Genomic DNA, 26,158 nt, shown 5'->3' with positions numbered 1-26,158 from the left:
CTGTTACATTTTAACAACAACAACAAACATTTACTCACCCCAAAACCTGCGGTTCTGCGTCCTCATTGTGATGTTTATTCCATCGTTCTGGGCTCCACCCTCTGCCAGCGTCTCGTTCAAAGCCCTTGCATACAGCACGAAACCATCATAGAAGCTGCCAGCAATGTAGTCCATCTGCATGACGAAAGGCGTGTGTTTAAACTATCAACACTTTGGTAATTTGTTCATTACACGCAGTAATGACTGACCTTAATGATGGGATAATAAAAAATACTTAACATGTTAATGGAGGAAACTCTTTGAGCCATCATGCCAACAAAAGCATGCTTATGAAATGATGACGAGTTTAACCAGTTTTAAGTGCCAAGTACGTTTAAGACAGTAATAAAAGAGAAACGATTAATTGCTTACATCTTTATCAACATCATTCATCATTTACAGCTGACATTTACACAGCACAGTGGGTGTTTTTCTCCATATAATGTCTAATAAAAGATTAAAGAGGTTGTGATGCTGCTGAGAACACGTCAAGTTTTTACAGGCTGGCAGTAACTCACCAACGAGGGTTCCAACTGCACACCGAAATCCTTCAGAGCTCTGGCATGGAGTCTGCTCTGGAAGTCTTTGTACTCTGGATTATCAGGAGGCCGGTACGTTATGACGAAAACAGACTGACAGAGACACAAAAGGATAAACATTAAAATACAACAGTATAAGATATGGATATTTACTGTAAGTGTTACTCGTCATCAATAATTCAATGTGTCTGTCTTCATCAGGCTGAAAAAAACAATGAATCTCAGCCTCCTGCATTTAAGGGTAAGAATTAATATTTGTACACATAAAAGAAACTAGTGTATACAAGTTTTGTATACACAGGTGTATGTTAATGTGTATTATATATATATGTAAATTGTACATATAGTAGCCTATATCAAATTGTATATATATAGATTGTATCAAATGTATAATTGTAAACATACTATAGCAAACTGTATAGATATACGGATTGTATAAATATATGAATATAGTACATCAAATTGTACAAATAGATATGCATATATAGATATAGATATATGGATTGTATAAATATATAAATGATAAAAAATCATAGTATATCAAGTTGTATATATGTATGGAAAATCATTGGATTGTAAATATCAAATATAGTATCATAAATATAGTATAGCAAATTGTATATAGATAGAATGTATATATAGAGAGATTATAAGGAACAAGTTAATTTAATAAATATTAATTATTGAGCTGTGGTAGGATTAAATCAGTTTTATACTTCTTCCTGCTCCTTTTCAGGCATACCAATTGAATATGTGTAATTTTCTTTTTCTTTTTCTTTTTTTGTGAAATAATTTGAACATTGTTTTTTGTTTATTGTATAATTGTGCTTTTCATTTTGTTTTGTATTTTTGATATGTTTGATTTTATTTGATATGTCTGAAATAAATTTAATCAATCAATCAATCAATCAACTTGACTCCAATCTACAAGGCTGTCCATGTTAAAGATAAATACATAATAAGCCAATAAAGGGAAAAGTAAAATGAGCAATGGATGATGATACAACATCACTGTGTAACTATCTTGCTTATGAGGTGGGTGGTTTAAGAAAATACAGTATGCAAGTATAATACTTTTCTGCAAAATGAAAACCAATTTAAATTCTTGTAAAATGTTTTTTGATACAGCTTCATCCTGTTAAATGACTTTTAATTCATGTTTAATGGTGAACTGAATCTGTTTTGTCTCTTCGTTTTCAGTCAGAAAACTTAAGAGTTCCTGCATCTTGCAACTTTTGATCATGTTGTTTCTCAGCACAGCAAATCCCCAAATTATACTTTCTGTTGTAAAGAAAATATTTTTGTTGTTCATGATTCATGTTCACAAACTTTTTATTGACTATGCAGCTAACTGACCAGCTAGCAGATATTGAACCAAAGTCAGTAGTCATTTCTGCCCTGTTAGTTTTAATGTTAGCAGAATATTTCTAAAGTCCTCTTGATATCAGTAAAATTAATTAAATGTACAAGTAAATAATAATATAAAACTGCAGAGTTGGCAAACACAAACTGTGAACTGACTATACAGCTGGCTTGTTAACCTGACAGTTAGCATGCTAATGAGCTTTAGCTACAAGTCAGACCATGCCGTGTTTTGAGACCACTATCCCTCTGACACAATTATATTATCACTTGAAATTGGGAAACAAATGTATTATGATAATAAAGCAAACACCAAATACCTAGTTAGTAGCAAACTGCATACTTACAATGCAACTTAAGTCTTACCTGCTAACAGGCGCTGAGTTATTAGCATGCTAACAGTCATTGCTACTTTTAATGAACCCAAGGGACCTTTGCACCCTGTTACATTCAAATGATATCAGCCAAAAACATAGTTTGTTAACTACAACACACAGAAAACTGCTAAACAAAACAGTAACAAACAGACTAAATAGCTAACTGGTTAGGAGCTGACATGCATTTAGCTTTTAGCATGCTAATAATAAAACCAAGGCTAACAGTACGCTAAATCATGACCTGTTCAATGTTTTGTATTTTAGCCCAATACACTCCAATTATATCAGCCACATATAATGTGCAAACAAAAGGCTACATGGGATATGTTATGACCAATATTTGTGATGAAGGTAAGAAAGCTTAAATACTCTGTACATCAGCTCATATTAAAACACTGACAAATGTATAGCCTATGTCCAATTCAATTGCCCCTCTTACTTTAGTTTTCTGAATAGAAGTCATTTCAAATTAAATCTTAGAAACATAAATGCCTCTAAAGGAAATAAAAGAAAATAATAATTGCTTCACCACAGGCTAACTAGCTTATATTTTAGAAGGGCAAATCACAGTAAGGGCTGACCTACTTCAGTGTATTTCCTTTTTTTTTATCTGGAGTCTGTCAGATGTTTGCATGCCATCTAACCTTTTTTTCCCCTGTATTGGAGAGATAGGATACTGGCATGGAGTAGTAAAATTAAATTTAAAACAAGTTTAGAAGTCAAGAACTATATTTCTGGAGGTCAGACCCTCCCGTTTTTGCATCTCTCGCCAATCGTGGAGAGACAGAGAGCGTGGGGATTGATTATTTTCTTTTTAATAATTGTGTTTCAGCCTTTTTTAGGTTCAGCATTACATAAAATCCTTTATTATACCCTAATGGCCATTATTTTTGACAGTATAAAATCCTTCTAGTCTTTTAAATCTATAAAGCTCTCCTAAAAGTATTCATGGCGGAGAATTGCAGGTTCTCACAGTTGACTATAAAAGAAAAGGGAACTTTGCCTAATACTGCATAATGACGCTGAATACTGGACAAACTGGAGCACTTTTTATACTCCTTTGATAAAAGATGATAAGACCTCCAAGTGAACTAAAACATAGTTTAATAACAATTTTATAAAGCAAGAGTAAGACAAAGTGGTGAGTTCATTCAAGCATAGCCTTGTCTTTGTGAGTTTGAATAATGTGTCTTGTGAAATGATGCAAAAGCTCTTGGTGGTAAAATACAGAGAGTGGCAGTACCAGTGTTATAATTTCTTGCATGATATAGATTGTTATATTGATATATGTTGTTTACAATTTCCTCTAAACAAAAAATATATTGAAAGAACCATTTAACACCTGACCAAGTGTTCCAATATATAAATAAAATATTTAGCCAGACATTTCAGTCCAAATATGACCTTTGAGTTTGTTGCTTGCTGCTATTTCAAAAACAAGATTTCCACATTTCTAGAAGGCATCACGCTTTGCTCTTCACAGAAAGAGCTATGGATCATTTTTTATGTCACAACAGTCATTGGAGTCCCACCACAATCTCCCACAAGCGGTAACAGCTCTGAGAAAAGCACATTGCTATAATGAGCTCTGTTATCGCTTGCAGACGAATTAACGCCTTGCAGAATCAGCGAAAAAGGCGTCCATAGTTTTGCTCCTTTGCCAAGGTTAGAAGCAGTTCACATCCAGAGAAACAGAAACTGAGATCCCTTTGTGTGATATTTAAACTGTGTAATGCCGATGCATTGTTTCAGAATATCCCTTCATTAGTAAGTAAGTCTTGCCTTCAATCTTAAACAGCTTTGCTCTTGAAAAATAATCCAACTCTTAGCTATAATGACGCAAACTGCAATCTCTTGAGCGTGTGTGAGCTGACTGAAGTTGTTGTTTGATGAGTGAAATGAGTAAACTGCAGTTTTATTTACACAAAAAAAGTATGATTATTATTTTGCATTTGTGTCGTCAAACACTTATTCATGTCTGTTTCTATCTTTGCTTTTAGTTTCTATGTAATGGCGCTGCATCATTGATGGTAGATTTGGTCAAAACATCCCTAGAGAAGTTATTTATGTGTTCACAAGAGCTGTAAATTGGGGCACCGGTGGCCTGGTGGTTAGTTTGTGTTCCCCATGTACAAAGGCTACAGTCCTTATAGCGGGCAACCCAGGATCAGGTCCCAGCTGTGGCTCCTTTTCCCCATCTTGTTTCCCGCCCTGTCTCTCTCCATAGTTTCCTACTCTATCCACTGTCCTGTGTCTATATAAAGGCATAAAAAGCCCCAAAAAAAGAGGTGTAGTGTGCAAGGATATGCAAGCAAGCACTACACTTAAAACCACCTTTAAGCCGTGTGAATGGAAGGCAAAGAAACAATTTAATTTACATTAATTTAAGATAATTATTCAAATGCACTTAATGCATTTTAAGCAAACATATGTTAAGTCCATTATGGGAGATGTTGCCACAATCAATTCAATATTATACTATATTTATATTAAGACTGCCTCTCTCCTTCAAACCTTTGTGAAAACTGAATTAAAAAGAATTAAGAGAAGCCAGTTTGACATTTAGGGAGATCAATTAGCAAGCGACACACTCTGTGCCCACTCTCTTACAATATGTCTCTGAGCGTTAATTTGTTTGGCTAAATGGCTTCCTGTGAAAACAGATTTGTTAATGTCACGCAAGAATTTTACTCCTCAAAGTGGTCCAAAGGGTCGAGGGGTGCTTTACCTCTTGGAGACTCAATTTGCCCACTCAGTGGCAAAATTACCTCCAAGGATGATTAGTTAGAGCGCACGTAAGCTTCTCTTATACATACATTAACATAAAAGCTTTGTGTGATTTTAATTTGTGTCAAGAATATTTGTAGAAGTACCAGTAATATTTAATAAGACACAAATGATTCTGAGAGAACTTTTACTAAATGTCATTTTCAGCTGGATCTGAGGACTTTATTCTGTCAAACTAAGTCAGTGGCGTCTGATAAAGATTATGGGATTTGGAGAGAAAATGAATAAATAAACGACAAATTAAATACCAGTTGTCAGAGACATTCATTTCTCATTCCAAATGGTGGTTTTGGTCTCGTATAATTTCCTGTCTCTAATTACAAAGTGGGCGAAACTGTGACAGTCCACATTCGATAAATCAACATAAAAAAATCTGAACACAATTTATCCAAAGCAGTGATCCAACTAAATGCCTGCCTGTTGCTACATGTCGGGTGTGATACGTGTTCACGGTACCTTAAAGACCTTGATGGGATCGGCCCAGTCCGTGTCTGAGTTCTGCCACGGTTTGCGATCCGCCAAGCTCTCAGCGTACACGTCCAGATAGAAGATGGCGTAGTTCTCTGGGTCTTGGATCTCACTTTGAAACAGTTTCATGATGTTCAGGAATGTGTCCAGAGGGCCACAGATGTAAACAACTGCAGACAGAAGAAGATACAAAATAAAGATGTTTGTCTCAATAACTCACTTGATCCTTCAAAATACCTCGAACACTACAGAGTCTCTCAGATATTTCTTTATTCTCATGAAGCCACTTGCATTATTTTGTATTTTTTTCTTACACTCGCACTCAGGATAATCATTGAAAACGAAATGCTTTGTATTGGAAACAGGCTTATTTAAAGTGAACAAGACTTCAAGGTCTCAATAATTTGTGTTTAGGGAGTTGACATGCTGTTCTGATTTTTTGTATCATCTGTATTGTCGTGTTTTGAGCCTCTGCAGTGATCCACACATGACTCTTTAAAGTCAAAACAGGCGCTATGCATAAACAAATAAATACCAGATGTACGGCAGGGGATACATGAAAAGCCAGCTCAACATCCAAGACGGACGCAAACACAACTGACATAACATCTGAAGCTGCTGAGCATAAGGCATGGGGAAAACACACTGGAGGGGTTGACAGGAGCAGTGGGAGGAGCCTGCTGAAAGAGGGCAGAGTTAAACTAGCAGTAAATAAACTCCTTGATTTTATGTGCAGCTCATCCAAAACCAAAAATGTCCTTTCAGCCAGTTTAGTGGTGTTGTTTTGAACCTCGGCTGTGTGGAGTTTCAAAACATCCATAGTGAGCTTGGAGGAAATTTGGGAGAGATACATAAAGAAGAAAATACACTAAAACAGGATTCTGTTTTATTGTTGTCGTTCAAATATTGTAATAATTCTGATAATTGCACCATGCTTAACGCTGTGAGCGATTCAGATTGGTACATTTACTGTGGCTGCACTTGCTTCTGTACGTCTCAGTTTAAGTGCTCTGTGTAGCAGCGCATGCACATTTTGTCTGTTTAACACAGACATAAGAAACATTTTCCACCATTTATTTAATTTGAATCAAGAACATATCACAGTCAATGGATGGCTTTAGTATCAGTTTCTTTTGTTAAAATGAGATCAAAGGTGGATCAATATTCCACCAAAGCCGCCATAGAAGAACTTTGCATCCATTAAAAAAAGCTTCAGTTTCATCCAGCTTATCGTGCCTGATATTTTCTGGTACTTAGAATACCTTGGCTTGTATACAAAACAAAAGGAAAGTTTGCTTTGCACTCTGAATCTTTGCCTATGCAGGATTCACACCTGAAATGTCACTTAGAGGCTCTGGCAGTGTCTCTTCACTCCTACACCCTCCTGCCTGCATTGTGAATAAAAAAAAAACGTAGCATAATTTCCATTCGCAGCATATGTCAGACTGCATGCAGTCCTCCCACTTAGCAGACATTTCCTCATGTGTTAGACCAAAGTCTGCTGCTGCTTTAGACCCCGACTCTCATCTATTCCAACACGGTTCACCACGCCAAGTAGTCCTTCTGTCTCCTGGACCGCTCCCAAAATAAACGTGCTCTACAGCCGGGGGGAAAATGTCCTCTTGTTTTCTAACAGTCGTACAGTACACGGACCTGCGAGGCGTTATTTTACACAAAAACACATTTGTTTGGCACAGCTTGTTCCACAGACTCCAGCATGATAATCAGCGCTGTTACTGACCTAATCTGTTTGCTGCAGAAAATCTCCCTCTGGTATCAATTAGCCTGTTATTAAGTCGTGAATTCATTTTTTTCTTGGATAATTTGGTCTGATAAATTGCAAACAATCAAGCTTTCACTTGAGAAATAATGTTTTTAATAATTGTTGTTTTTGTCTGCTTTTCTCTAAATACAGTATCACAACTTGTTGACAGATTTCCACAAGGATTTCTTCTCTCGGATGTAGATCCAGGATTCCTTCAAAGGATTCTCAACACTAGAAGAAAGCATCAGACTGTTTTCCTCTTGTACTTCACTTCACTTTTAAAATCAGCATTTTCTGTTTATCTCTTGATTTTCTAAAAAAATTAAGTCTCACAAACATCTTCTACCGTCTAAATTGCATAAACACAATAAAGCAGATGTAGATGATGATGGATGAGCACAAAGGGAACTTTTTCCTTGATAGCACTGCAGTCTGCCCTGTTTCAAAAATTACACTCAAGCTGTTTTTCAGGAACACAGATAATGTGATGAATAATCAAATTATGTCACCACATTGGAAATAGTCTGAGTTTTTTTAAACAATAAAGAAACATATAGTGTGTGTGTGTGCGAGTGTTTTGTGTTTGTTTCTCTCTCTTCCTCCCCGGTTGCTCTCCCTACTGCAGCTGGTGATGGAGCTCACCATGATATCAACTTACAATCAAAGGTCCTCGGCATAAAAAGCAGGAGAGAGGAGAGAGCAGTTGCCAGTGTGCATTGATTGTGTGGAGGCTCAGCTGATCCTACTTCTTCTACAGTGGAAGAAGGGTGTCGTCTGACAATAGGCCATAGTTTCTCTTGTTAATAAGAATTTTGTGTTGGTGTTTAATTTGGCCAGTTTGTAGTTATTTTTTTCTGTTAAAGTGTATCCACTTTAAGTTGTTAATTAATCATTTGTTAGTTTTTCTAAATACCATGTCTTTTTCTTCTTCATTCCCAATTTTCAATTTTTATTGTACGTAAATCCTCTCACCCCCTTTGGGAACGTAACAACAAGCAACGCCTTCTCAGTCAACATGAGTATTTGACCTGTTGGACAGAGGCCTGCATGGCCCAGCTTTCACATCCTTCTCATGCAGACATATGGAGCTCAAACTAGCTGTCCTTAGAAGTAAATGATACCTATTATAACTACTAAAGATGAAGGTGATTTTGAAGAATATAAAGCCTGAATTACAAATCCCCTGATTAAGTGGAAACAAGTCATATTCCTGAACATTTGTAACATTTATAGTCAGAGTACAAACAATATATATTCTTCATTATACAAGGCAAGATAACTGCAGCACTCTACCTGTTGTGTTGCCTTCCTGATTGGGTTTTCTAATGTGACCCTGCATCATGTTTTTTTTCTTGCTGCATCCTCCAGCTCTTTGTTTTTCACACTCTAATCTGTCTGCCGGGCTTTTATGACTCTGTTGTAAAAAAACACATTATTTACAGCTTTCACTCTACAGCATGTCTAGGTTTTTGAAAACTTACCAAAATTGAATGTAATAAAGCAGCATCTAGTTAATCCAACCTTCTTCTATTGTTGCATTCAGCGAGTCTTTCTTCTTTTCACAGGAAAAAGGATTTCTGCAAACATGACGAGCTACTACCTTTTCTTCATCACTCACTACATGCTTCAAAATACTGACAGGCACAGAAAAAAAAAATGAACACAACAGAGCTTGATGTATTCTCTAGCTTCTGATTTCCAAAAAATCAGAGAATCGAAAAAGACCAAGTACTTTGAGTTTTCTGTTGTATCTTTCATCACTACACTGATTTACACAAGTCTTCACAAGTCTCTAGCTCTCATAAATGAATGTTTCCTGTTTCTTTGGCATTAATGGACTGAAAAGCATTGAGGAGAGAGTGTCACTGGGCAAAGAGACAGAACTGGAATGTGTTTACAGTGTTTAGAGAACTGCTTTCCGGTCACACTGAAACAGAGCTAAAAAAAGGGGCTCAAAGCTTTAAATTAAGGGGTCAGATGGCCATATAGATTTAAGTTTCCAGGTTTTAGATCCTGATCAATGAGGTTTCTGTATCCATTCCATTCCTGGAATTAATCTGATGGCGATATATGCCTCTAGGAACGACGGTCAACAGCTCTCTTTTCAATCATAGTCCACTGAGTGAATGGAGAAGTAATTGTGTGTTCAGATCAAAAGTGAAGCGACATTCGCCCCACCAGATATGTCTGCATATTAACTGCATCATTTCTTAGCGCTCATCTCAGATCTCAGTTTATCTGTAAACAGTAAATCACACAGATGCTCACTTCAGCGGCATCAACCAGAAGAAGATGCCGGTTTTCTTGTGATTTACTTTCAATCAAAAGGTCATTGCTTTTGCCTTGAAGAACAACATAACAACCACTGTCACTCAACCGGAAGGTCAGGGGTTCAATTCCCCAGCTCCTGCAGCCACATGTCCGATGTGTCCTTGGGCAAGTCACTTAATGCCAAATTGCTCCCGCTGCTTCGTTGTCAGCGTGTGAATGTGAATAAATGGAATATGATGAGCACTTTACATGGTAACCTCTACCATCAGTGTGTGAATGTGTAAGTGTGTGACCTGCAGTGCAAAAGCACTTTGAGTAGTCAGAAGAGCACTATACAAACTCAAGTCCATTTACCATTTAACATCATGATGCAGATTTGTTAACAGAAAGAATCCATGTTTTGTCAGTTTTGTACTCAAGAAGAAAAAAAAACTTTAATATGTTTGTTGAATTGGGTTCGCATTGATTGAGGATTCATTGACTAAGAAAGAGTAAAAGAAAAAAAAATGTTCTTGTACCAAAAAGACATCGATTTCAGGAATTTACAAGCCTGATTTTACTGCTGCTGCTTAACTGTTTTGTTTAATCCTGACTCATCAGTAGTCTGTATACCTATTGTTTTGTTTTTGTAAGAAGACTTGTCAGTCCATCCAGGGGCGATTTTTCTGATAAAGACGTATTGTAACATCTACTGGATTGATTACTGTCATTCTTCTGATTACTTGTTGCATCCACCCATTCACACACTGATGGCAGAGCGCTGTAAAGCGTGCATCATCATTAACTCATCCCATCCATACACATTCACACGCCGCTAGCGTAGCAGCAGTAATAATTGTTAATTTGAGGTGCAGTGTCTTGCCCAAGAACACTTCGACATGTGACTGCAGGATCCAACCTCAAACCTCCCAGCTGAAAGACGGCTGGCTCTACCACTGAACCACAGCCACCCCAACAATTCTAATTGGTAACACTTTATAATAACCATCATCTATAAAGGGTAAATAAGGGTAAATAGATACTTAATAATGTTTGCTAATGATTTGATTTGTAATGCTATAATTTATGTTATGTTAACAGTTTATTGATGCACACATTATAACATTTCATACACTTTATAACATCATTAACAAACACTTGTTTGAAATTGTATGAAATGTTATAATGTGTGCATCAATAAACTGTTAACATAACATAAATTATATTGTTACAAATCATTAGCAAACATTATTAACTATCATTTCATTGTTTGTTAACAGTAATTAACTTAACTAATGGTTAATTAACTATCTATTTATCCTTATTTACCCTTTATAGATGATGGTTATTATAAAGTGTTACCTTCTAATTTACTGATGCAAATTCCCTTATGACTTTTCAATTAATCAGTCTTATTATGACAATAAAACAAAGACATGCAGTGAGCCTGAGACTTGCAGGGCTCTGGAGGGTCTGCAGAGTCTGTGTGTTTGGTAGCTTTTCAAATATTGAAGGTCAAATGAACTACATTCTACTAGTATACATCTGTCACATTGAGCAACATTTTTCTGCAACGTGGTGACACTACAAAGTCTCAAACAATGGAAAATAACCAGGCATCAAATCCTGAAAGCTTGGAAAAGTGTCCTTGGCTGCGTCTGCATTTTCCAGGTATTAAAAGGAGGAAGTTGGGGAATTCGATGTGGCGCTGGGAGGGGTGTTTCACTCAGTAACAACAAGCAATTATTCGGTCAGCTGTCAGAGCTCCAGTGATCTGTGGCTTCACAATAAAAGCCCCAGTTTTCCTTTCACACCTCAACTCAGCCTCTTAGCATTTGAACTGTGCGACATCACAGAGCCGAAAGCCCGGAGGATATCAATTAGGATAAAAGTATGCCGCATCAAGACAAGCCCTGACAAAACCATTAGCTCCCCTGACCTCCAGCTCACTGCCACAGCTCCATAATTCACCTGGAGAGGTGAGAATGCAGGCAGTTTGCACCTTTCACCTCTTTCCATTGCTCCTTAACCACCCTTTAATTACCTTTGCGCCGTGTTTTATTGCATTGTTTGTTGATGCTGTTACTGTAACAACAAATTAAGATGTTTAAAACTCTTTTTGTTTCACACACTGCCAGAAACCATAATATTCAAACATTTACTGGTTGGAAACTTGCTCCGAGATGTTCATGCTGGAACCAAAATTGATTCTTTCCAAATGTTCCCAGGAGTAGAGGGAGATATTTTGCAACACATCCATGCACTTTAGCTGCATATGAGGATTGGCTCTGCATTTCTGGATTCTGAATTCTGGAAAACATTAGATTTACCGTATAGTGAATCAAATATATAACAATAACAGCCAAAGATAGGAGGCACATTTACTCCATTTCAAACATTTCAGAGAGAACGATCGCACTTCTTTCCCTTTTCAAATCTTCAGCACTGTTTACTTTGCAGATTCACAATCCAACTTTACATTAAAGTTGTATAAATATGGCTGTTGGAATAACTTTTAACATGGGCATTTTAATTCATAAGGGTTCCAGTGAACTATAGGAGCCTGTACAGGAGCCAGCATGTTCTTAAAACTACAGGCCAAGCTATGTCATCGTGAGCTGCAGTCCAAAACAACTTCTTCAAGTGTTCTCATGTAAATCCTCTGTTTGTTTGTCATTCCCCGCCACAGCAGAACTGCAGAGTATTTTAAATAGTATTTGATATGACTGCGATGGTTAAGGTTCGGTTTTTGCACTAGACTGATGCTCATGTTTTTCCTAAGCATGCAGTCTAAGAGGAACACATAATACCTCTGACTGCTCTGGAAGGATAAAACACAGAATTGAGTTTTTCTGCAGTTATTCTCTTGATTCATATCCTTTTATCTTTTCTATCCACTACAAAACGCCCTATGAACATGTATGCACCTTTATTTCAGTGAAAACAAGTGTTTTATCTTTAGGATTACTTTTGGATTTGAGTCATTTAAATGTATTCCTGCCAACAAATATCTCATCCAAAGCGTTTCTCATGATTCTTGTCCTTTTATAGTTTCTTTAAATCTTTTTAAAAGGGTAATGGTCACATGGTGCTGGTTCTGCTAAACCCCCTTTACTCCCAACATTTCCTGTCTCTCCACCTGCCAATTAAAGACTAAAAAGCCCTAAAAGTAATCTTCAAAAAAGGGTTTAGGTTATAAAAAATATATATTTACCTGTGATTAAAATAAGCATTTATCATTATCTAATTGATGACTTTAGTTTCCAAATGATATCTTGTTTTCATAATGTGTAGTTGACTATTTGCGCTTATTGAGGTTACATGCTTGAACTTTCTGTAAATGAACAACAGTTTGTTTGAATCGCTGTAAAGGTTTTGATGAACTGTGATTTAATGCCAGGTCCTGAGGAAGCTGCACAAACTCACCTGGCTGATGTTCAACAAATATTTCCTCCATAAAGGTCATCAAAAACAATACACTAACTTATTAATATTTCTGTCTATGAACATAAATGATGCAACATGTTAGTTTCTAGATAGAGCGGTGTTTCCCCTGCAAACAGTATTTTATGCTAAGCTAAGCTAACAACCTCCAACCACAGCTCCTAAAGGCACACATATGATACGACTGATAACTATCTTCCCATCTCGTCTCAAAAACATTGGGTTGTTGAAGTCTTTTTTACTATCAGCAAATTAACAAATTAACTAATCCAGATAACAATGAGAATTTAGGGAAAGCTCTGGACGTGTTTTTTGCAAAATCTTTTCTCTTTTGTCCTCCGGCTGTTATGCTATGTTCTGTTTTACTTGCTTGTAAAACTAAAAAGTTGCCCTAAATTATTTATTCATTGCCTCTACAATCCAACTACTCAATGATTTGAAGCTTTTCTCTTTCTTTACACACTAATCATTTTATCATGCTACCAGGATTGTTCATTATCAGTGTTTTTCAAGTATTCTAGCCTTTTTTGTGTGTGTTTTAATTGAATGTTTTATTGTTTCATGGTGCTTTGTTTAATGTTTTTTTATGGACAAGCTGCTCCTAACCAATTTCCCCAGAGTGGGACTGATGAAGTAGTTTCACTGATTGATTGATAGCTCTGGAAAATAATAGACATTTACTTTTTTTTAATGTGAAGCTGTTTGTTCAATGAAATATTGTTATCATTGCAACATTATACGCAATAAAAAAAGGGTATGTCAAATGGACATTTTTTAATCAACCTGGAAGCCAAAAAATATATTCCTCCTTACGTCTCATAAGCTGAACTACAAAATAAATGGAAATTTAATTATTTATCACTTCTAAAAGATTTGTTTACAACGAGGAGGAACAATCCCAGTTTACCTCCAGTGTTTATTGTAATGGTCGATTCATCAGCGTCAGTAATCGAAGTGTGCATCTGTCTCCTCTCATACACAAACACATGTGCAGCTGCACACGTTCACTCAGTCAGACAATTAACTTTTCACAACAGCAGTAATGATTAAGTCAGCCTCACAATGTTTCCAGTTAATTAAACTTAAAGAGAGAACAGTGAACAGCCACTCTGCTGTGTGATTCATGTTTCTACAACAACACATGACAGTTTGTTTGTTAGAAAGGAAATCACTGTTTGCCTTTTTTTCCCCCACAATCAATTCCATTAACCATTTCTTTCCCTTCTTTTAGTGCTCCTTAAGAAGCTATAAAATGGAAACATGTTATTCAACACTGCTGGCAGGATCATATATGTTCTGTATCCTTCTCTTCCAGCTCCTTCTCAAATCTCTATGAAGTTTCCAATGAGTGAAATATTCAACCCTGAGCTCCAACAAATATAACTGCAGAAATAGAAACAGTGTGATGCATCATTTCACAAACATACCCAACATTTCATTTACATGTTTCCCAAAACTTAAGCCTGACAGATTTGGTCTCTTCCGAAACTTTGCCAACCACAAACTAGAATTCAAAAAGTCAACGTGGGTCAATTTCAGTATAGTGTGGTTACACCTGCAGGGCATGTTTTGGGCTGAGAGGGCACCCATTTGATCTCACCCCGTCCCCCTCTCTCTCTCTCTCTTTTAAAAAACCGCAGGTGATGGTCTTCCTGAGGCAGTAAACCAGCAGACTGCCCACCGCCTAAACATTCCTGTGTAATAACTCCGGAATAAACAAGCCTCTCTCTGCACCTTTTCCAGTCCACCTCTGTTTGTATCTGCTGAGAAAAACAACTCCACTGTGACCTCATTGTGGGGGAGAGGAATCTCCCACTGCAGGATTTGACGTAAAAACTCTTTAAAATGAGTGTTTTGAAACTACATAGAAATGTCTGCTTCTGGTTCAGGTCGACTGTACACCTAGGTCACTTCAAATCTTTATTTCCTAAAAGAAGGCATACACATCTGTCAGAAGGCGACTAGAGACACAAGTTTGCTGAAGTGTTTCCATTAAAGATCATCCAGTTTAAAAGGAACTTCCTTCTCCATCCGCTGACACTATCTTTACAGTGACCAGCTGGTGATCTGCTTCATTTCAAGATGTCATACTTCAGAGATATGACGCAAACACCGATATGGCATTCCATTAAAACGCTTTCTATTCTAAATTGTAAAAGCTAGGCCTTCCCTGTTTGTTTAGACACCACATAGGTCACAATTTGCGTCTTTGTGGAGTTGGCAGCACTAATGTGCCAGCTCTCATGATTAGCCTACTTTTTTTTAAATCAGACCTTTTCCTTAATAAGTAAGCACTTACTTCTCCCGCGCTCCTTCATGAACGTGATGAGATCCTTGTAGTACTTAAAGTCGTCCTCGTATGGCTGGGCCTCCACCGTGACGTTCATCTCCTCCTTCAGGTTCAGGTAGATTCCCTCTGACAGAAAGTAGTGCGGCCGGTCGTCCTGCCGCAGGTCGTGGAAGATCACCACGGCGCGGGACGTCCAGTTGAAGTGCGTGTGCAGGACGTTGGCGAAGTCCCCCAGCTTGGTGGTGGAGGGTCCGCTGCGCACGATGGTCCGGTACTCGTCGCGCTTGTCGAAGCCATACGCTGGTCCTCCGGCGGTGATCAGCGGGAGTTTCCAGTGGGACGCGAATCGCCCCACGGAGGCGAGCGGGTACACGCACCCGGGTCCAAAAAACGCGTCCGGGCGGTTGTAAAGCTTCGCGTCCACAGCCACCACCTGCGCCCGGCTCTCTGCGCAAGAGCCTGCCAAGGGATCCTCCGTGCTGAAATTCAAGATGTTGATGGTGCGGCCAAGAAGCAGTCCGTGTTTACTGCGGAGGTCCTCGTGTGCCATGAGGATGGCCGGGAAGACGCGCGGCAGAGCCCACGGGTACTTGTTGTGGTTATCCGGGAGCATCACCGCCACCGTGATGTTACCTGTGCAGCCATGGAGGAAGCAGAAGGACAACGCCACGAGCAGGCAGCATCCCTGCGCGCTTCTGCATCCCATGTCGCGTCCCAGAGAAGGCGCAGAGAGAAAAGTACGGGCACGAAGAGGAGACACGGCCGGCTGTGGCACACTCACGCCAACTCATAAGTATCCGTCTTCCTCACTTTCGGCCTCCTTCCCTCTTTCTCAAAAGTCAAACAAAGTGGGTAAAAGCATTTTCAAGTCGTTCCAGCCCGGCTCTGCCATGCGTCTCCGGTGCGTAAATCCACCTTAAAGGAAGTTCCGGTGTTTCCCAAATCCTCCTTCCGAGCGCAGCAGGTCCTCACACTGACGTCCTCTCGGAGAGTGATAACATTCATCCACAGACTGCTAGTTAAATCAGAGCAGCCCTCTGCTCGGCCCCCGCACGTCACACACTGTAAGAAATGAACACTGACATCAATCTGTTGACCACTGAGTTCAAAGAAAAAAGTCTTCCTTTAGCAATTCATCCAAAATCAACAGTATATTTAAGTGATTTCGATAATGTTTTTATTTATCTGATCATGATCGATATTCCAGGCTTTCCTTTTTACAAAATACTTCATGACTGACTTTTTTATTTGAACAACTTACACATTATTTAGCACCGTTAATACGAGTGTGTAAACCAACCCAAACTGTTTACATTTAGTAAAGAATCTGACTGTGAAGTAAAGTACGAAAGGCTTAATTACCTGTTTAAAGAGTCGATTGGTCTATCTTTTGCAGTGTTTAATTACGCATCTCAAAACGGGCTTTTGTCGCCCCCTGTCGGTCATGAAGGGTCAAACGTAGGCCGGCCACAGTCTCTAATGTGTGAGCATGAGGGTTATTTATTAAAGTTTTAATGGTTTTAACGGTTTTTAGACAGTCACCAGAAGTAACCAGGTTGAATTATAAGAGTTATAGAGTTTTACCTGATAGTAGCACTCAGATGCTTGAATTGTCTAATCAGTAGCTGCCCCAGATTGATTATTAGGTTTGCGCATGACAGCATGTCAGTCAATAAACAGCTCCACCTGCTGGATTTTTATTGAAATATCATCCAAAGGAAACTCGTTGGATAGTAGGATGTGCAAATTCCTGTAATTTTTATGTCACAGATATTAATCAATAGGCAAGCTGTGATAGAAAAGTGAAGCCGAAGAGGTCTGAATATTAAATTGATTTTTACATATGAAAAAGTTATCACACTTAAGTCCAGAACCAAAGATTTTAAAACAATACTTTTCAAAATTAAATATTCACTTTGAAATACTGCTGAAATGTTGATTGACCATATGCATATTTGATTTTTTTTAATTACCAAAAGGCAAATCAGGCTCCGTTTTGATCACCAAATGATTCATAAACTTGCATTTATTTCATACAAATGTGTTGTTTTTAACCAATAAGTGTTTGTTAAAGTATTTGTAGCTTTTAATGTGTATCTGTTAACAAGCCAGAATATACAGAAATATTTATTTTTGATATTGTTTAAATACGAATTAATCATAACCAGCCGATTTATTAAAGTAAACCGAGTTACAATTTGAAGAACTTCTACATCAAATGTATGAACATGGGAACTTAAATAAGAGAAACTTTAACAAGTCTATTTAACACCTTATGTTTATTTTTATTTATATCTATCCACATTGATTAATAATAAAAGAATCAAACTTTGTCCAAGGTAGCACACTTTAAATCAAGGTTTGCTAGAGTGAATATCTTTAAATAACACACACACACACTCCTCTGGTTCTAAATTATTTTTTTATTTTTTGTAGTCAATAAGAGCTTGTGAGGTGATAACAGTGTGAAAGCTTTCGGCTCATACAGCAGCAACATGTACATCAGAATTCAGTTTGGTCATAATCCATACAAAGATATTTTCTATAATCACGTTATAGAGATGACTGATTTTTAATGCTGTTCCCAACGACACACAGGAGACACAGGGTTCAAGATTGTGAACGTCTACATTCTCAGTGTTCAGCTCCATGTTAGCCCTTCAAAAGTGTTTACACAAAGTATGACTCGGATACAAGACTGTTTTGTAATTACATCACAGATAAACATGAACTTTAATCTCAAAACTGAACAGAAAAAGTCAAATAAAAGCCTAAACTAAAAGGTGGTTGCTTCTTTTATTTGCCTTAGCGCTGTTTGTTAGCTTGACTGAGTCAACAGCAGGTTAGCACTCTTAAAGGAGTCCGTCTGTTGGTCTGTCTCTAGGTGCGTCCATCCTTTGGCCTCAAGTATTTGTTCTTTACTCCTTCAGCCAGCTGAGCAGCTGAGGGGTGTAGTAGGTGATGATGATGTCAGCACCTGCAACACAGGGTATGGGAGAAACTATTAGCATCAAGTCAGGTGATTCAATCTGCATCTTCGGTTCAGATAGCAATTCATTCTTAGACTTGTATTTATCCCACAGTACCAAAGTACCACGGTGGAGTATGTCAGACACAAAACAAACACTTAGTTCTTGACTAAGATGAGCGCAGGCACGCTGACACCCTCGTGTGGTTTCTTTGTGTAATGACACACACAAGGGTCAGGCAATGATGAAAAGCATCGTTTAGGGAAAACAGTAATAAATGAGTCAATATTTCACATGCAGATATCAGTTCTCTCTGACTGATCACAGCCCTTTATATGTGAACCTTTCCTACGAGAGAGCACCTGATATCAGCTTCCACTTGCACCAGTGAACTCAAGGTGAGTAAGTACGGCTGCATGCAGGAGCGTCTTAAACTGCTGTGAGTGCTAGCTGCTGTGCTGGAGGCAAACTCAGTGATTCCCATGGCCAACTGCAATATCAGCACCTCCACATCAAGCAATGTTTTGTGTTGCTTTTTTAAACTGAAATACAAAGTCCAAGGGCATTTTAATGATTGTTTATATTTCAAAAGGCTCTTTCTAAATAAAAATGGGTTCTTCATGTATTTATTTGTAGGTTATGAAGAGATAAGAAAAAAAAGTCAGGGTTTACATTATCTTTTCTTCATGTGTTTTAGCTGCTTTGATCACTTCAGCTCTGGAGTGTCCATATTGTGACTCTTGTAAAAATGATGACAAGCCTTGGGTAATTTGCTTTTCCAAAAGTTCTACTTCTATTTTCCCCCCAAAAAAATTCTAAAATGTAAAATTTGTTTATTCATCTCTGTTTTCAGGTGTTGCAGACTTGGACTAGAAGAAGAGCCCTGATAGATTGACAGTATAAAACAGTTTTCACCTATCATCTCTGTACAGTCCTTCACACATACATCCCTCATGTGGAGAGTGAGGTGCATTGCTTACTTCTGCTATTTTTCAGTTGTCAGGGTCAACTGAGACTTTATGTGCACCTCCACAGGTGTACATGTGGACACTGTCTGTGCAGTGTATGTGTTAAAATGGCACCTGAAATATCACTATGGACACATCCATTGTTCAGGTGACTTAGCATTTAACCCCCTCTTCTCCTCCCCTTCTCACCTGCCCTGCGGAAGGCGGTCATAGCCTCCATCACCGCAGCCCGCAGGTCGAACGCTCCGGCCTGAGCTCCATGCCACATCATGGCGAACTCTCCTGACACGTTGTACACCGCAAGCGGGTGAGTGGGGAACTGAAGAGAGACGTGAAAGGAAACGAGAGTATTGAGAATGTGGACACTTTTTTAATGGGTATTTCTTTAAAGAGCATGTTTTCCTAAAGGCATTTTTGCAACAGTCTTAGTAGACTGAACTACAGACCTTGTCCTTGACTTCTCTTACGATGTCCAGATAAGGCAGACCGGGTTTCACCATCAGCATATCAGCTCCTTCTCTCACATCTCTCTCCTGCACCACAGAACATCCGTCAGAGCTCCCAAAACATTTATCCACTTAACATCTGTTACCCAAATAAACCCAAACTAAACCACTAACCACAGCTCGAATGGCGAGTCCTCTGGCTCCAGGAGGCAGCTGGTAGCAGCGTCTGTCCCCAAACGCAGGTTTGGACTGTGCAGCATCTCTGTAGACAACCACAGCACAGAGAACAGTTTTACTCCCTGGGCTGTTTGTCCCTTCTCCCCTTCTGTTGTCTTCACCTCTGCCCAGGTGAAGCTGCTGATTGCTCAACAAGGTGCGCCTGGCCTCAGTGCTTAAAAGCCCGGTGCTGAGTTCAGGAGGAGAGGGGCTAGTGGAGTTGGGACTGCTGTGCCTCTCAGTCAGGGATTGAGTGTTGTTGTGTTTTGTTGCATTAGTTTTGGATCTATTTTTGTTTAATGATTAAGTTGTTTGTCTCTTAATAATAAATCCTTTGGTTTATGTTTTGTGAAGGTGTTTTATGTCACTTTATTGTGTTAATTTGTGGGTTGTTGTTGTTGTAAGCCCCCTAGTGGTGATCTGATTTAACCTGACGCTGCAGTATTTACTTACCTGAAAGGTCCATAATAACAGGAGGCAAACTTTGCACTGTAACTCAGAACTGAAGCCTGGAAAAGGAAAAGACAAATATTCTATGAATCAACATAAAAAACATTATTTTACATTTGTGTCTTTAGTAATGGAGTTGGCTATATATTCTTTTTTTCCAATTGTCAAGAAATCAAACAAAAAGACTAAAAATAAAACAAATTACTGCTCCTGCTAACAAGTACTTTGTTTGTATGCTCGTTTGTAAAGCCTCTTGAGATAACAGTTGTTATGAATTGGCGCTATACAAATAATGATTGATTGATTGAGTGTGTATCAATGTCTGATACATCTCATTCCTCTGATTTATAGAGCCTGACTCGTCTGTATTGCCACAAAATTAAATAGATGGACACCATGGCATTATCGTGAACACTGTGTAGTGTTCACGATAGTGCCAGAAAATATTCAATAGAGCACTACTGTGATTAATAAGTCCAAAACAATTATAATCTCAGATGTTAGAACATTTCCCTTTATGTGTAAGGACATTACTCTGCATTATTATAAATATATTTCTCATTACTAACAGTTGTTAACATTTGATCTTTATTAGGAGGAAATAAACATTAAGCTGAGAGGAGCGGTTATGGTAGAAAGTAAACACAACACACATCATGTCTCAGCCTTTTCCTTGGCTTTGTAAACTATAAGAGAACTATAGAATAAACAATAAAGACTTGCTCCATAGTTTGCACATGTCTACAGTATGGTCTACCTTGTTTCCAAATCCATTGGATATAAGAGCATGTTTTATGGCTCTGACTCTTCCATCCATCATATCAGAGGGAGCGATGATGTGACAACCTGCAGAACCACACAAACAAGAAAAGTGGAGTATTGATACAAAGATCTAATGTCTGTCACTATAGGGTTAAAAAAAAAAAGACCTGATGAATGAAATAAAAGGAAATTCTGCGTGCAAATCCTTCATTATTTGAACGATCGGTGTTGATGATCAGATGTTGTATAAGAGCTGCCGCAAGGTTTTTGTTCTCTGGTTTGTAGCCAATGACCAAAGTGACATCTGAAAAACCTCAAGGGTTATTGTCTGCTTCAATAATAATCTATAAGTCTGGTAGGATCCATTGAGTGAAGAAAGAAAGAAAAACCGAGCACGACTTAGTCTAAAACAGAAAGGATAAAAAATATGACAAATAAGAGAAATATGTGGAAATACGGGTCGACACAGGCGCATTTTAAAGGACGAGACGAGAGCATGCACATTGTTTGAAAGTTGCTTTCACAATGTTAGACCATCTGTTAGTCCCTGTTAAAGAGTCTTTGAGTATTTAGAAAAGCATTACATAAGACTCATTTATTATTATTATTAATCCTATCTTATTGCTTAACGATTGAGGCTAAAAATGGGAGTAGCCTTTAAAAAGCAGGAAACCAGATGTACCTGCTCTGGCATAGGCCACCGCCACTTCTGCCAAGCGCAGGCAGCTGGCGTCGTTGTTCAGAGTACCGTCGTCACTCAGGATTCCTGAAATAGCAAGAGAGAAAATCCTAAATATATGCTGCACATAATTTATCTCCTGTATTTATGCTCTCTAATAAGTGATATGGACAGAAGGTATTTCATCCAATGAGACCCTTACCACAGTGTCCGTGTGACGTGTAGGGACATAAGCAGACATCGCACGCCACCAGCAGCTCAGGGAACAGAGATCGCACCTTTTTTACAGCCAAGACAGCCGGCGTGTCATCTTTGTCAGCCCCTGAACCTCTGTCATCCTACCAGGAAGAGACGAGATCAGAAGATGTAAAGAAACAGGTTTCTGAACACTCACAGTGTCTTATTCAAAAGACAAACAACGGGCATTCATCTTGTGCTGGGACAGCCTGCGCTGTGGGAGATAACAAGCCTTCAGTCCATTCATTAAAAACCAGATGGAAAGCCTTATTCTTATGCTGCGAGTTAAACTGAACAGGTGAATTCCATTGCTGCACATTTAGCCATTTAACCAAAAATGAGAGACTTTAGCATATCAAGTAAATATCGGTATCATGTGCCGACATTACTAGATTTATGAACCAGTCAAACAGCATTCATTTGAGTATCATTGTCAGTTCTCTCTCTGGCTGTCACCAGCAGAGTGTGCTTTATGGATTACAACAAGCATGATCACTCTCCAGAGAGTCAAGAGGGACGCACGTACATGCACAGTTTCTTTCCAGTTGAGAGACCGTCTTTGTCTCCATTCTAAATCTTTTTCACAAGTGTTTGAAAACTGCATTTGAGGGATCAACACAATAAATGTGTGTATCTATATCTATCGCTACAACTCGAAGATAGAGCTAAGAAAGATTATGGCCAATATATCAGTATCTGATTCCTCCTCCCCCAATATCGGTATCAGCCCCAAATATCTCATATCCGTCGGTCCCTACTAAAAATGATTACATAACAACTATTAACAATAGTACAGGCAAACACAAAACTGCTAGCAGACAGCTTCATCAACGAAAAGAAAAAAATCTAAAAAGATACAAGAAAAAGGTTCATTTCAAACAGAGTGTGTTAGACGTACTTTTACACTCTCGTAGTAAATGTTATATATACCTTCTCAATTTTTGCAGGGACACCAAAAATCAGCACACACTTCAAGCCGTTCTCCACCAGGGGCTTCAACATGCCCTCCAGTTTGTTCACTCCATATCTGTTAATGAGAATACATGAGTGTTAGATGAAACATAAAAGACTCTTTCAGACAAATACGTAGAAGGGAAGCTGACAGACAACTCATCACATACCATTCATGGAAGTAGTAATACGAATAACAGAACCATTGTTGGATTTTATTTATGAGAGTGCGTTAGAACAACAACAACAACAACAATAACAACAATAATTCAACCAGGAGGTCTAAGTATTTAAGACTTCGAGAGGATATGGGGGAATATATCTTTTTTAAAAAGCAATTTCAAAGCCGACAAACTATGAAGGTTTTGTTGAGAGAGGCATAGAGGTCTAACGGATTTCCTTCTTATCTTGGACCAGGTCCAGTGTTTGGCTCTGGGTCCACCCTGCTTCACTGCTTTTATCAGAAGACAACACCCTGAATGGGATCACAGCTGCAGTGTAGCACTGTGTGAGTCATGTAATCCTGAACAATACTTTTTAAACTCTAAACAGAGCCAAGGTCTGTTAATGGCTCCGTAAAACACATACCGGTACTTGTTTGTTGTTGTTGTTGTTCTAAATATCTGAACCTACAGTTTGCACTTCTGAGACGGTCCTGACTGGATGATTTGCGATAATTCTTACCTCGCCTGTCCAGGCAGGCTGCCAATGGGCTCCACTGCATCTTCACTGTCTCTGTAGCAGAGAGTGATAAAACAATAAGATTATTATGACGATGACAGAGTCCGATGATTTGCATTCAAAGTCATTTCAGTTGAGCTTTTAAACTTTTGTTTTTTTATGAAATTAATGTGATTGGTATTTGTATGTAATTTCAGGAAACAGACTAATTTCATTTACGTGACAAAGATAGGGTAGATAAGATTGTCTGGTCTTAGGTCAGCAGCGCAGGTCTGCCAGAATCGGAGTGTTGGGTGGAAATAGCTGCTGTGGAGGATCGACTCTGCTGGTGTCTGCATCTTTACCCTGAGACAAAGAGTGAACACGAGTCAGAGAAAACACAGAAGGAAAGACATGGAAGAGACGGGCTTCTGTTTTGACTTCACGAGCAGAGACAAAACACAGCTCTCAGCTTAACCCCCTGTGAAAACTGAGCAAGCATGCGTGATGCTGCTTCTCTAAACAGCAGCTTAGCTCTGTCTCGCTGCTGAATAAGCAAAGAGCAGGGTTTTTCCCTCGTCTTCTCATGTATTTAGGTTATACGATTAAAAAAATGACAGTTTTCTTTCTCAATTTCTCACTGCAGAACAAATCTATATATTTGAATGTAACACTTGCAGGGGCCCATAAAGTTAAGTAATAATACAAAATATCCATTAACTGACTTTTGTTACTCAGTATTTGAAGTGTGGATTATCTGATCTTTCTGACCCAGCACATGATGCAGGTTTTAAACTGCATCATGTGCAACGTTTAACTGTGTTTAAGGTTAAAAGAGCTTAAACACAGTTAAATGTTTTAAACATCAACTTGTTAAATCCATGTTTTAATCTTGGTAGACATTTTATATGGTCTATAACCAATAATACTATTTCCTATCGAAACAGAAGTAGCTAATCTCATCAGCATTCACTCGGCGTGTCATAATTAAAACATACATTTCTGTAGATTTAACACTTAGAGGAAATACATAGTAACAAGTTAACTTAATGCACAGCCTCATTTATACTGTGCTACTGTCAATGTGATCTAACCATTTTCAAACTCATGACCTTAAAAAGTCAAATCGATATAATTTGACACATGTTAACAGGTACAGGTGTGTTTTAGACATTTTCACTTCCAAGTTCTACTTCAACCACTTAGCCTACAACAAGAGAACATGTCACCTTGTCACCTTGTCTGGGAAAAATACATTCGTAGTAACTACGTGACGAACGTGTGAACATTTATATTTACAGATACGATAAGGCTCTAATGTCGTGTATCTGACAGACTTTAATGTAAAAACACTTAGAGCAAAGGTTCATGTGAATGTACTTACTTGTGACGGTGTGAGTTACAGTCTGCTCCACACGGTCCTCCAGTCAATGGACTTCTTTTCTCCTTCTTGGAAATGTTCTGGCGGTTGGCAAGAAACGAATTGGTGCATATCCGCCACCTACAGGTATGGAGTTGTACTACCTAAAATTCACGTATACTAAAATACTATTACAAACTAGCTTGTATATCCTACCTGTAGTGGCGATATCTATTGTCTATAAATGACAAAAATTCCAAACAAATTATAAACTTAACACAAACTCATAATAAAGCCATTGAGGCACCTAGAGGGAGAATCTTACGCAGAATATATTAATAAGTGTCCAGATGATGATTGAAGGTTTTAGGGTGCTTTATTTTATCCAGAGACATCGAGCAGGCAACAAACAACAAAAAACGCTGCTGTCTGTCTTGCCCTGTCATCCTGCCATTGCGTCCTGGCTTCCTGCTAAAAAAAACCATTAACCCATTAGGTGCCTACCTGAGTCTCACCTGGCTACCTGGCTATATAGACACACCCATGTACAGACTCCACCCTTATGCCCCAAGTAACAAAATAAACAAATGGAAATAACTCATGTGAATGTAAACAATAATAATCAAAATACCCCGAACATAATCTAATATTCAAATGTATCGCTAAAATATCCCAAAATAAGAAAATAGACTTTCACTTAATTTAGGAACAATGAATAACCAGGGTGAAGATAGTTTCATATTTGACATTCGCCTGTTTCAATAGCTCCGAGTCATAGCTTCAATTTCTCACAGTTTGGGGATATGTTGGAGAGCAGATTAAAGCAGACGTTTCACAGTTTTGATAAACTTCAAAAAACCAAAAATAACGATGCAGCTCGGAGTTAGGGACAGTCGTAAAAGTGCAATACGGCTCATTTCAATATTCAATAACTTCTTTGTTTTTCAACATAGACATCTCAATCCACAGCCCTCATCATTTCACACCAATGAATACAAAATAAAAATAACTCTGCAAATCATCATTATCAATGACACATTGCCTTAAATAAGCACATTTCAAGGTTATAATCTCAATAGATTTCTCATTTTTGATTTTATTGACATCAAATCAGCTCTCATGTGTCCTGGACATCCTCT

At 38.3% G+C, this 26,158-nt stretch overlaps 2 protein-coding genes across 2 annotated transcripts in view; both read right to left on the bottom strand.

Moving 5' to 3' along the window:
* Nucleotides 1-16,322, bottom strand: part of npr2 (natriuretic peptide receptor 2) — a 67,477-nt gene extending 51,155 nt beyond the window's left edge. The window contains exons 1-4 of the mRNA XM_020636052.3: nt 15,331-16,322; nt 5,561-5,742; nt 558-671; nt 39-174 (exon numbers count right to left, since the gene is read on the bottom strand). Of these exons, the coding sequence (XP_020491708.1) occupies nt 39-174; nt 558-671; nt 5,561-5,742; nt 15,331-16,027 (1,129 nt within the window). The 5' untranslated portion in view covers nt 16,028-16,322. The remainder of the gene's footprint in view (nt 1-38; nt 175-557; nt 672-5,560; nt 5,743-15,330) is intronic.
* Nucleotides 16,323-17,726: 1,404 nt separating this feature from the next.
* On the bottom strand, nt 17,727-25,138 carry alad (aminolevulinate dehydratase). The gene is made up of 12 exons (XM_065965425.1): nt 25,044-25,138; nt 23,900-24,025; nt 23,684-23,734; nt 22,979-23,075; nt 22,014-22,149; nt 21,815-21,898; nt 21,128-21,216; nt 20,374-20,429; nt 19,879-19,966; nt 19,705-19,791; nt 19,448-19,577; nt 17,727-18,298 (listed from the first exon to the last, which is right to left on the bottom strand). Exons 2-12 carry the CDS (start codon nt 24,016-24,018, stop codon nt 18,240-18,242), a joined length of 996 nt encoding a protein of 331 aa, XP_065821497.1. The 5' UTR covers nt 24,019-24,025; nt 25,044-25,138; the 3' UTR covers nt 17,727-18,239.
* Between the last annotated feature and the right edge of the window lie 1,020 nt (nt 25,139-26,158).

Source organism: Labrus bergylta, chromosome 17 (assembly GCF_963930695.1).
Source record: "Labrus bergylta chromosome 17, fLabBer1.1, whole genome shotgun sequence".
Taxonomy (NCBI): Eukaryota; Metazoa; Chordata; class Actinopteri; order Labriformes; family Labridae; genus Labrus; species Labrus bergylta.
This window is presented reverse-complemented; position numbering and strand designations above follow the sequence as displayed.